Genomic DNA, 14,409 nt, shown 5'->3' on the forward strand with positions numbered 1-14,409 from the left:
TACTTATTGTATAATAAAATTGTAAAAAAAATGTCATTTTATGACTATCGGTTAAAAATTATTTCGACTTTATTAAATTTTGGGGAAAGTAATATAACCGAAAGACAACCAAAAAATAATAATGCATTACATTTTTCAAAAAAAGTACCTAAAAATAAAAACAACAAAATCATGTATAAGAGATGTAAACTATGCAGTTCAAAAGGAGTACGAAAAATGACGTCGTTTTATTGTTCAATGTGTGAAGATGAGCCAGGACTTTGTCTAGACTGTTTCGAAGAATTTCACAGAAGTATATAAATAAAAATTATGTTTATTATTTTATTTATATTTATACTTATTTGTATTAATTATTATTATTAATAATATTAAAAAAAAATTTGTATGTAACAAAAAAAAAGTTGAATTTTCATTTTACATTTTTGTGTAACCGCTGTATTGCAGTACTAACTACGCCGGTGTCAACACGTAGTTGACAGTATCAGGCGAGACTGGTTTTATGCAGTGGTGTAGTGGAGGGTACACGGGGGTACACGGCGTGTACTCACCTCCTAATTTTATCACTATGCGTGTACCTTTAACGAAAATCGTAGTTCGCGGGTACACGGAGCATGAATAAGATGAATTAACGTTACCCAGCAAATAATATGTATATTTATTAAATTTTGATATTTAATAAGTAAAAAAAGATAAGCGTAATATGTTTATTTCACGGACTAAGAAAAGATCATAAAAGTCCGTGGTTTACTTGTACCACGGCTATAGTAGTACTATCTTAAATCGTGTTGTACAGAGTCTTTTGTACACAAATCTATTTTTAAACCATTTGGTAACGTTCACAATATTGTTGTTTTGCCCAGTTATCAGTTATTGTTCCAAGTATTCATTACAATTCTATATAAACCTTCTGTCCCTAGTACGTTTTCATATTATTATTATTATAGTAAGTTATGTTATTTTATAATTGTTACTACTTTATTAGCAAAGATAATATTAAACAGTATACACGTACATTTATATAAAATATAATATTATTTTGCACGTTATACATCGAATTTTTGTATAGTCGTGTCTCGTTTTCTTGTGTTCTTGTTTACTTAATATGGAGAAATTTCTCACAAGAACAACCAAGGTAAGACAATTTTTATTATTTATTGGTAGCATCATGTTTTTTTACGTAGGTAAGTCGCTAGTATCTACTGGACATAGTCTAATTTAGAAATGTCGAGGCCTTAAAAATATGATTGAATAAATATGACAGATGTAGGTATCATGTATATTATATTTACAAATTTTTTTTTTCAAATTTAATAATACAGTTTTTTATGTTTAGACTAAAGTTAGTCGAACTATTGAAATTAGTTTAGCCAAACCAAATATTGTGAAGACTAATAAAAATTCAGATGATGAAGATGATCCGTCACCAGTGGCAAAGAAGAAATCTAAAATGGTAAGTTTTACCAAATTACTTTAAAACACTTTAATCAAAACTTTAATTGTTTAATTAATATAGGATAATAAATCAACCCATCCATTGATTTCAGAAGATGATCAAAACTTAAATCAAGTATAAATTAATAATACTTTTGTAAAGTAACAATAGGTAGTTTAATTTATTATTTTTATGTGACCTGTGCATTAATTTATGTTTATATATTTTATCCACCATTGTAATTCTAGAATATCTAAATTATCTTAATTATCTATATTACCTAATTTGTTTAATATTAAAAATTACAATGATCAAATATTAAATTAGAATTTAATAAAATGTATTAAAATTTAGTAGAAAATATCAAATAATCAAATTTAAGATAATTGAAATATTTAAATTATTCAAAAAGTTTTTAAGTTTTTAATTAATATTAATTTTTTGCATAAAATAGTTTATTGTTATATAGTTATATAACTAGTGATAACTAGTTCTAAATTTATCATATCAATAACCAATGTATTTATTTTTTCAGATGTGCGACACTATTAACTGCATTACTAAAATGTCAGTACCTTGGCCATCAGATTGGTCTTATGATCAATGGGTTGAAAAAAAGAATAAATACCCTTGGCTTATATGCAGTGATGGAAAAATTGATTTGGGTTTTGGCCACCCCTGTTATATATATTATTATATTATTATATTATTATTATTTTATATATTATTATTATTATATTATATATAATTTATAATTGACGTGAAACATCTTTACAAAAGATAGTAAAAAAGTGTACGAACGCCACAACCACTATTTTATAACTCAATAGTCCATATATTTATTTATATTATAATATACGAATTAGGTATTTTATATTACATATTATTGTAAAAATATGCAGTAAATGCTCCTCGAATCTTAATAGCATTTGTTGTTGGTCGACGAGGTACTACTTCTAAAGGCCTAATTGCGCAAGAAGCCTGTACGTCCTGTCGCCATGATCCCTCTTGAATCAAAGTACCGTTGTCATCGTACGTATCGAATGTCCCTGGTGGTGCATAAATATGGTTAGAATTACTTTTTTTGATAAAGTTGTGTAGTAATATGCATGTCATAGTCAAAAGTGAAACTTTTTCTGGGGCTAAGCCAATAGGTTTTCTAAATACTCGAAATCTTGATGCCAATATCCCAAAAGTGTTTTCAATTAACACACGTGAACTAGATAATTTTTCATTATAATCGTTTATCAGATCCAAATTCATGATTTCCCGGATAAGGCTTCATGATGTGCGTACTTAGCGCAAAAGCACCGTCACATAAAAAAACATAAGGCAAGGGCTCGTCTGACCCAAGCAAAGGGCACGGTGTTGGTATATTCAAAGTATTTTCCGAAATTCTTTGCCATAATACACTATTCCGTAGTACGCCTCCATCACTAATCCTTCCTTGGCTCTCGATGTCAGCGAAAATAAACTGATGATTACTGTCTACTACAGCTAAAAGTACAATGCTGATTGCTGAATGATCTTTTATAATTGAAATAATCCGATCCTGTATGAACAGGGCATTGTATTACAATGTGCTTTCCATCCATGGCTCCAATGGCATGTGGAAAGTTTCCACGGAATCCTTTTTCCACGTTTAGCCATTCTTCTTTTGTAGACGGCATCTGTAAAATATAATATAAACAGGGTGACAATTGAATACCGCTAGGCTGTACAGTCATTTGTAAATGAAAAATCAAAGCATTTGTATTGCCCTAAACCGTGTAGATAGACACATAAAATAAACACTTCATTATAAAATCAATAAATTTATCGCTACATTCAGAATATAATATAATTGTTTTTGATTTGTTTAGTCTTATGTAACTAACGAACAGAGTCAAAGCGTGCAAATCGGCTCTGAAGACGATGAAGAAAATCAAAGTGTGGGAACTGAGGATAGAGCGAATATAATAGAAAATATAATAACAGAGAATACGACTAATACAAATACAATAATTCCTGAACAACCAAACCTAATGACTTCACGGCCAAACCCTACAATTCGACGTCGTAGTGCTCCACCTGAGCTCCAAGAGGCAGGGGCCCAAATGAAAGAAGCATTTGATATGTTAAAGAATGCAATTACTAAAAGAGCTAGTGACAAAGAAGATGACGATGAATATGATCTATTTGGTAAAATGTTAGCGAAAAAAATAAGGAAATTGCCAGAAAATGAACGAGAGGTATTTATGTATGAAATCGAAGGTATGTACATCAAAAAATTACGTAATATGAACTCCTTCTCTTCTCATTCAAATGCCTCATCAACTGCAGAAAGATTTGATACACCATCAACAGATTATTCGAACCCTACATATCAAAGCAGGCTTTTTTCTAGTTTATCATCATATTCTGAAATGACATATCCAACTTATCCACAAAATTTGTATCAACCATATTTGAGTAAAAATATAATTGTTGGTAAGCAAAATACACCTATAACATCTGAAAATTACGATCATCGCATTAATCGTATTTATGAAGAAAACATTATAGCTAAAGCTTTTTCAATGTCTGATGAAATCAATCAGTAAACTACAATTATTTCATCGAAAGTACTGACTTATATAAAAAAAAGTTAAACATTATTAAGTATATAATATCATTATTAATTTTTTTTTTTTTGTTTTTTAAATATTAATAAATACCTATGTATAAAAAGTTGTAAACGTATTTAAATTTAAAATAAAAAAATATTTAAAAGTTTTAATTAATTTTATAAGCAAACAACTTTTTTTACCTTGATTTGATCCTTTAGAACTGTATTTAGGGCCGTACAGACTTCAGGAACAATTTTAGATATAACTTCGCTGGACACTTTGAATAAAAAGTGGAGACTTTTAAAACTATCACCTGTGGCCAAATATCTTAAGGTAATCGCAAGGCGCAATTTAGCAAATATTGCCAATCTCCAATGTGTATCTTTTTTTGAAATGATCGGTGACACTTTACTTAATAAGTATTCAAAATCTGCGTGAGTCAAGCGTGTTAGAATTTCGAATTCCCCGGAAGGCTCAAAAATTAACTCAGAAAACTGATTTTCAATAGTTTGTCTGCAACAAATACATTTAAAATACTTAACATAATTTTAAAATTAAATTAAATTAAATAGTACTATATATATTATACTAAAGTTAATAATTATTCTTACCAAATATATTAATTATATATAAATAAATCTTCAAGGAGGTCTGTTACCCAAGAACTACATTGTTTGAAAATAAATTTAAAATTAAAAAAAAAAATGTTTTTATTACTATAATGGTCACTAGGGTATATTTGGGGGTAACGGACCGGCTACAAGATACTTAAGTTTATAGATATATTTTTTACTTAAGTTGTTCTATTTCGATGAATACTTTTCATCCACCATCTTCTTTTTTTCCAAGGCTTCTTGATTTTTTTTTTATAAAATACGTTAACGTAATTATGGTACGCAAATGCACAATAGGCTGTAGCAGCGGCCACTTCGACAGCGTCCATGTTCACTCAAAAGTCAAAACTGAAATAAAAAGTTGCAAGTGCCGAGTGTTTACTGCGTGCCCTCGCGCTTCCTCGCCTCGCCGAGACTATCTGTCGGGGAATGTGTACTGCGTGCACTCGCGCTTCCTGCCTCGCCTTAAGTCTCACCGAGATTTTCGCCGAGACTATCTCGGCGAATGTGTACTGCCGGCATTACGGCTACGAGCGCACTAATGCATAATACGGTCGGCAGTGAACGTGTTAACTGTGGTCTGTGGATGTGTGTCTATTGTTTTCTATTATTTAATATATTACTAAATTACGCATTAAATTATTAAATAAAAAATGAAAAGACAGTCGAATGCCTTTATTTCTTTTTTTCAAAAAAAAGTTAAAGAAACTGATCAACAAAACTGCTTGTCAAAATGTGATTCAGATCAAGACCAACCTAACAAAGAACTTGTGGTAATAAAGTTGAACTATTTTTTGAAATAATCTAAATGTTCATACATTTATGTATTTTTAATTTCTATATAAATTTATAAAATTATTTATATAAATTTAAAAATCAATAACACAAGGATATTTTCTTAGGAAAAACAAAGAATTAGATCAATCTATACTCGCCGCGGAATAAGAACGTACCTCGTCGCGCCGGCGGCAGACCAGTTGCCCACCGCAACCTTGTCATAGTTAGGCACCATTAATATTGTATACAGAACGTCGATATTAATTAACTATTAATTATTATACACCGCGCTCAAGTGACGACGCGTACGAGTGTAAGACATGACCGTTATTTAAAATTTTTACTATTTGTAAAATAATAACTTAATAACAATTATTATATGAATTTATTTATATATTATTATTAATATGCATTAAGCTGTGTAATGCATACATTTATGATACTGTTTAAAAAAATGTTCTAAATAATTCGTTTATAAAAAAAGAACAATAAAATTATGTATTTAAAAATATATTGAAATAACACTACCTAAACAATATATTACAATGTATACAAAATTTATTCTAATGGACATCAACCATCGTCATCGTCATCGGATGATGAGTGGGACGTATCACCTATGGAAGGACGTGGTTTGGATTCAACTGTAGTTCGTCGGTAAGCTCATCGCATATGAAATCGACACTCCATATCTTCAGTCTTCACGTGGGATATAAAATTCTGCCAATCTTCCGGTGTTACCCTATCAATGGCTTGATGAAGCAAATGCTGTACATCGACTGTTTTGAACGTAGTGTTATTTGATTTTACATGATGCTTTACCTTTGACCAGACCAGTTCTATAGGATTAAGTTCACAGTGATAGGGCGGCAGTCTCAAAATCGTTTTCCCGGCCTCTTTTGCAATATCATCTATTACAAAGCTGTTGTATCTAAAAAAAATATAAAAAATATAGGTAATTTATTTGGTTATATAGAATACTTTATTTGTTTCATAATTACTTGGTTTTAATACGATTCACGATATTCATTAGATCACTTTTAATAACATTGATGAATCGGCTTCTTCACCTTTAGAATGTAACCATTGACAATATCTGCCTTTTTCCAACTCATTGTTGGAACTCTTTCCGATTTTACCGAATGATACGGTGCATTATCCATCACGACAACCGCATTATCCTTGAGCAATGGCAATATTTCTTTGAACCATTCTTTAAACGTCTGCCCATTCATTTCATCATGGTAATCGGATGTATTTTTCTTTGACTCGAAACATAATAGTCCACCACGTACGAAACCATCAACAGACCCAATGTGAAGTACAATTAGACGTTTACCTTTGCCGGTAGGATTTGGTGCTCCCGTAGATAAACCCTCCAGGAATGCCATTCTATGGGAGGTGACTGTCTGGTCGACCCATACTTTGTTAGCGCAATCCCCTGTATTTATCCATGTTTCGTCTAAATAATAGATGGGTCTTCCTTCTTCCCGAAACCGACGAATTGATGATAAATAATTTCTGCGCCAATTAACAAGGTCACGTCTTTCTGTTAGTATACTGTTTCTCTTGCGTTTTGTAAACTTAAATTTTAAACTCTTAAGTATGATTCTTAAAGAAGTCTCTTTAAGGTTTGGCATGGTTTCGTCTTCATTTATTGCAATTAAAATCTTTTGCAGTGTTGGAATTTCTCTGTTCAACCAAAATGAATGCACCTTTCTTCGAATTGCATTTTTGTCAAACTCGTCTATTTTATCAACCACACCAGCTTTGCCTTTTTCGCTTCGGCGATTTCACACATTTCATAGTTTTGTACTCTGCTATAGTTTTACGCACTGTGTGGTAGCCAATTCCAGTAGTCTTAGAAATATTTGTGATCATCTCACGGAACTTCATCCCACTGCCATTTTCTAAGATCGATTTATAGTGGTTGATAATCATTAATTTTTGGCCACTGCTAACAGGCTAAAAAATAATTACCATTATTTAACTATTGTTTTTCAGAATTATAATTCTATAATAAAAATTGGTAAACGAAAAAAAAAGTCCTCGGTGAAAAAGTCCCACGGAAAAAAAGTCTCCCGTTGCAGTATAAATAAAGCGATATTTGGCGTAGGCTGAAATAGGAGAAATTAACCAGAGAAAAACAAAAGCTGGTAAAAAAATTGAAGTACGATTGAATATTTTATGTCAGCGTTTTGACGAGGACAAATCTGAAGATATTCTTAATTTTTTAAAGTAAATCGGTCAAAATATAAGAAAAAGATAATTTTATTAGATTTTTTATTATTTTATGAGAGGCATATATCTGAATAAAAGCATTTTTATATTTTTTAATTAATATTATTATAGATGTTTAAGATATTAAATTATTATATTATTTTGTACATATTTAATTTAGTTGTTTGTTAATTATCTTCAACAAAATATGTAACATGTAAGTAACCTATGGGCAATGAACCTATCTATATAAATTATAAATACCTATTTGATAAAAGACATAATTTAAATCAATTATTAATTTTGGAGACTTTTATTCCGGGGACTTTTTTTCCTACAATCATAAAAACTAAACTAAATAAATTTAAAAAAACAATTTTCACTTACTTTCCCCTTGGGATTCTTTTTCTTTGGTGTGACAATCTGTGGAGATTCTTTATGTGAAGTATTCATATTTATTAAAATATTGCAAAATTAAGTCACAAAAATGTTTAAAGCAAATAAAAAAATTTACAGCAGTGAACAGTGAACACGTATGTACGGACAAACGAACGAAACACTACAACACGGTGTACAAGGTGCATATTTGACACAACGCTGTATATCAATTTCATTTCGTTCTTGTTAGCCAATTAGCGACGACCTGCGCACGACGAACCTGTTTTGGTCCGCCGCCCGGGTACGTTCTTATTCCGCGGCGAGTATTCATCAATGATTTCTGTGGAACAACCTGTAAGTAGAAAGTTAGGAAAAGTTAATGATTAAAAATTAACATTTTTAATTCTTAAGTTTATTTGTATATTTTGATTTGGACATTGCTTCTATTTGGTTATTTAGTTGTATGCAAATATGCAATAATATGCTATTTATCAGCACATATTATGATATGCTTGAAATATGCTACATAATATCATATTATAGCTTAATATACTAAAACACATGCTTTATTCTTCTTACATTTTAAGATTCAATGCTTAAGTAGCAATGCACATTGATTTGGCTGATGAAGATAAATATCTTGTAAGTAACCTATACTATGATACCTACTATACATTAATTTAAATTTTTCATAATACTTAGATAATTTAAAAATTTTACTGTTGAAGATATTTTTTTATTTATTCATATTTCACAGGTTCTTATAAATGTACGAGTACCACCGCCAAAGTTTTCCGATAACTGATAAAAACAAAACCCGTGGTCTAAGATTTCAATATAAATGGCTGACTGAATTTGAATGGCTAACATATTCTAAGTTGAAAATGGGTGCTTTTTGTAAATTTTTTACTGTTTTTTCAAAGTCTGGTGGTGTAAATAATCAGCCGTTAGGTCAACTTGCTGTTAGGGCCTTAGATGAATGGAAAAATGCTAAGCAGGTTTTTATAATATAGTACTTTTTTAATATTTACAGTATATCTTATTAAATTGCTATGACTGTATTTTAAATTTTTCGTGAACATTCTAAAAAGCTATAACATGGATATTGTGTCGTGGACTCTAGCCATTTTCTTAGTGTTTATTCTAAACAAAAATTATCAATCATTAATCAGTTAGATTTAGAAAGGTTGGTACTGATTTACTAAGCATGTTTTTTTTTGTACAGTATATCACACATGTACCTAATACCACTACTAAGTAGTTAATAATTATGTACCTTCTATGCAATATTACTTTATTTTATATAATTTTAATTAGAGTTGAACAAATCAAATCAAATAGAAAAAAGCTTATCCCAATTATTAATTGTGTGATCTTGTGTGGTCGTCAAGAAATACCTTTGCGAGACCACAGGGATTCTGGAAGTTAGTATTTTATGATGTTTATAAAATTGTATATATATATTTTTAATAAATATTAAAATACATCTATTCAATTTTTAAATAGGCAGCAACAACCAATCAACCAATCTAGGTAATTTTTGAGCTATACTTAACTATCGGAGTGAAAGTGATGATTATTTAAAACATCATTTAGAAGAACAAAAATGTTCTTAAATAAATAAAAACAATACAAAATGGTTAATTGTTACTTATGATAATTTTAATCAGACTATTCAGACTCTGTGTCATTGTTGTCCATAATTATTAATGAGGTATTTGAACTTGAAGTAGTGCTGGGGGCTGTGGGAGGTGTAGGGGCAGGCGTGGTGGTTTTCACGTTGGTATTGCCTCCGCCTAACTCGTCCGCCCTGGCCATTATTGATACTAGAATATTATAACATAAATTAATTTGTACATTTCATATAAAAAATTATTAATTTATATGTATTGTTGCAGTGTTGAACAAAGTTTGGAACTTACGAAATTTAGGGCATTCGAGGACCTTGTGGCCTTTTTGCTTGCACAAGTCACATTCTGAAAAAAGAAAGGAATATTCACTTTGAATAAAAAAGATTATATGTTATCGTTAGGATGGGGGACGAAGTGGCTGGACGTTCTAAGGCGTCGGTTGCAATGAGCACCGTCGCCAGTTCGAACCTCGGTCACGGGCGGGGTGCACCTCTCTCGGGGCAAGTCACGGTGTCTGGAGAGAGAGACCGCCATCCCCCCGCCCCCCGGGCATGGCAGAAACCTACCGGTGCCCAAATAGAAATATAAAAATCGTTAGGATATGCGTTGTTTTACTATAAAATGATCTAATACAATATCGCAAAACTACTGATTTATGTGTGCATTATATTCAACAATGTATTCAACGGAAAAATTAATTTCGGAAGTCCAGAACTATCCTTGTTTATGGGACATGAGTTCTAAATAATATAGTGATAAGGGCTTAAAAAAATCATGTTGGATGAAGGTAGTTGAAGTAGTTTATTCTACAAATTGGAATAATTTTTCATCAACAGAAAAAAGAGAAAAAAATAAGGCCTATGTAATTATGTAAATTATACCTACAAAATTATAATATAGCCATAAGGTATGTAGGTAATATATTTTTTATAACTATATAAAATATATTATAATTAAAATAAATACGTACCTAGTTCTAATCAGTTAACCATACTGAGCGGTCGTATGTTATCGCTCTATACCTAAACTTATTATATTAAAATAAATTGTGCGTTATACCGATTTGATACGTTTGTTTTTCTCATGCCGTTTTTCCTTGATATATTTTAATACACTATGTCTACAAACACAAAATGCTTTAAATGTCACGAACATTTAACTCATTTAGAGGACATATTTCAATGCAGTATTTGCAATAACCAAATTCATTACTTCTGTAATGGAATTTCTGAAATAAACTTTAGAAAAATGTCCAAAAATACGAAAGCGCGTATTACGTGTACCACTTGCACAACCAAGCCAAATAGCAAACCCACTATCGAACCAACAACCAAACTAGAAGACAAAATCGAAGATCTTATAAAATCGGTGAGTTTTATGAGCCAAAAATTTGATACTTTTGAAACCAAATTAGAAAATATATTTAAAGAAATTAAATCAATCAAAAACGATAATGAACAAATCAAAATAGAAAATGCTAGACTTACCAAAGATATGAATGAACTTAAACACAAAATCGAACAGATAGAACAACAGAACTTAGGTGTAAGTATAGAAATTACCGGAATACCCAAAACAGAAAACGAAAACTGTTTAGATATAGTAAAGAAAATTGGAGAAATAATCAAAACTAATGTAAACGTCACTGAAGCCAAAAGAATAACAATGGAAAAATCTAAAACTAGTATAATTATTGCGAAACTTGAGTCTAAAGAAAATAGAAGTCAATTAATCCGAAATTCAAAACTAAATAGACTGAACTCAAACATGTTAGTGAAGAACTGGTCAGTTGAAAATAAAATTTATATTAATGAACACCTCACGAAGGAAAGACGGATTCTATTTGCTAAATCAAGACAAGTTGCCAGAGAAAAGAATTTCAAATTTGTATGGATAAATAACGCCGACATCTTAATAAGGAAAGACGAAAATTCAAGAATCTCACGCATAAGATCAATCAACGACTTAGAAAAACTAATTCCATTTTAATTGTTTAAAAAAAAAAAAAAAAAAAAAAAATTGTTCTAATATTGTTTTAATTTAACTCGTTTTACAAATAACCAATAATTATATCACCATATATACATACTAAAATCTAAAATGAGTATAATAACAACAATGAATGAAATAACCGATAGTGAAATTACGCCCCTTAAAACAATTGCAGAAATAAACTCTACAGTACGAAATAATCAACTAGCCTTAAATATCTTACACCTAAATATTAGAAGCATTGCACATCACCTACCTGAACTTGAATGCCTTAATAATGCACTGGATAACAATAATCACGTAATAATCACATCAGAATCATGGTTAGGCCACAACATTAATATTGTCAATTATCTACCATTCAAAGGTTATCAAACACTAAACACAGATAATAATGTTCGTAAAAGCGATGGCATATTAGTTTTTATTAAAAATAACATTGACCAAATAAGTACAGAATATAATATTCTAGATGCAAACTGTATATTAACTATAATAAAGATTACTAATTTGAATTTCGGAATTTTATCCATTTACAGATCCCCAAACGGCAATATAATAAAATTTATTGAAGATTTAGAAAAAATAATCACAAACATAATAAATTTACATAAAAATATCCCATTTATCTTAATTGGTGATTTAAATATTAATATATTGGATACGACAAACTCGACGGCTCTCTACCTAGATTTACTAAATTCACATAACTTTATTCAACTTATAAACCGACCCACCCGACCACAATCAAATATATGTATTGACCATATTTTTGTTAAAGACTACAATAATCAACTTGTTCCACACGCTGCAGTTATAGATTCTTTAATTACAGATCATTATCCTCTTTTCCTACAACTGAATAATCCTACTAAACAGCAAAACAAAAATAACAGTTCTTATAAATATGTCGACTATAATAAATTATCATTGTCATTTAATAAAATAGATTGGAATAAAATAAAAATACTGAAATCTTCGGAAGACAAAATAACATTTCTTACAAGTATAATACAAAATAACATAAAAAATTGTACAACCATAAGATACAATAACTATAATCACCAAAAACAATGGATTACACCAGGTTTAATTGTTTCGATTAAAAAAAGAGACAAACTACATAAAATAACCCGACTTCAACCATTTAACACAACTCTAATCAATAAATATAAACAATACAGAAATAAATTATCAGAAATAATTAAAAAACAAAAAATAGACTTCTATAGTGAAATTGTAAAAAAAAACAGTAGAAATCCTAAAAAACTATGGTCTACTATCAAAGAAATAACAACTCAATCACAACATACACATAACTATAACATCAACATAAATAACACACTTCACGATTCAAGTACCAACCCCTCTCTCATAGCAAATACATTTAACACTTATTTCATTAACATGGGAATTAATAGCTCCACAAACACAAATCAAACATCTAGTTTTACTACAACTACACCTTATCCTAGTCATAATAAACAATCACTATACTTCAGGAAAATAACTAAATTAGAAATTATAAGTATTATTTCCGACATGAGAGGCGATTCGGCTCCAGGAAAAGACGGAATATCAATAAATATAATTAAAAAAATCAAAGAATCAATTGCAGACATACTAGCTCATATTTTCAATAATATTCTTGATAATAGCATCATACCAGATTCCTTCAAAATAGCTATAATAAATCCTATACACAAAGGAGGAATTAAATCGGACATTAATAATTTTAGACCAATTTCACTACTAAATATTTTCCCAAAAATATTTGAAAGGGCTATAAAAAATCGTCTTTTAAGATACCTCGAAGAAAACTCAATTCTACCGCCATCACAATATGGTTTCAGAGAAAATATCGGGACCGAGGATGCATTAGCACACCTATCTAAGGATATATACACAAATATTAATATAAAAAAACAAACTCTCGGTGTCTTTATGGATCTTAGTAAGGCTTTTGAATGTATATCCCATAACCAGTTATTAAATATTCTCAAATCAATCGGCATAGTACATAAGCCCTTTAACCTCTTGGAATCTTATTTGTTTAACAGAAAACAACAAGTTAGAATAAATAATACACTCAGTAATGAACTTGAAATAAAAAATGGTGTTCCTCAAGGCACAGTAATATCCCCTATTTTATATATTATTTATGTAGCTGCGTTAGGAAAGTTAAAACTAAACGGCAAATTATTTTCCTATGCGGATGATACAGCCTTAATAATATCTGAAAATAACTGGGAAATAGCAGTCCTTAATACAGAGAGTATATGTGAGATATGAGAGATATGTGTATAATAAATGAGTGGTTTTTAAAACACAACCTAAGGTTAAATTTTAATAAAACCAAATACATAGCATTTTCCCAAGACAAAAGAACGCAACCTAAAATAAGTAAGTTAAAAATACATAAAACAAACTATAGTACAAATAACGAAGTGTATGAAATGATCGATAAAACAGAAAGTATCAAATATCTTGGTATCATTATTGACCAGCACTTAAAATGGGACATTCATGTAAATAATTTAATTATCAAAATGCGAAAACTTAACTATTTCTATATCAACGTCAGAAAAATACTCGATAAAGAAACATTACGTATAGTATATTTTGCTATGACCCAATCCCTATTACAATATGGTATTACAGCTTGGGGTGGCTTAGGTACAGTTGCAAATAATAAACTTTTAATAGCACAAAAGAGTATAATTAAAATAATCCTAAACAAACCAAGAAGATACCCATCTGAGAACCTTTACAAAGAA

General features: G+C 29.9%; 1 protein-coding gene across 1 annotated transcript; it reads left to right on the forward strand.

Moving 5' to 3' along the window:
- The first annotated feature begins 10,756 nt into the window (after positions 1-10,756).
- On the forward strand, positions 10,757-11,629 carry LOC132925655 (uncharacterized). Its single transcript, XM_060990029.1, has one exon. It carries the CDS (start codon positions 10,757-10,759, stop codon positions 11,627-11,629), a length of 873 nt encoding a protein of 290 aa, XP_060846012.1.
- The last annotated feature ends 2,780 nt before the right edge of the window (positions 11,630-14,409 follow it).

The sequence above is a fragment of the Rhopalosiphum padi genome, chromosome 3 (genome assembly GCF_020882245.1).
Source record: "Rhopalosiphum padi isolate XX-2018 chromosome 3, ASM2088224v1, whole genome shotgun sequence".
Taxonomy (NCBI): Eukaryota; Metazoa; Arthropoda; class Insecta; order Hemiptera; family Aphididae; genus Rhopalosiphum; species Rhopalosiphum padi.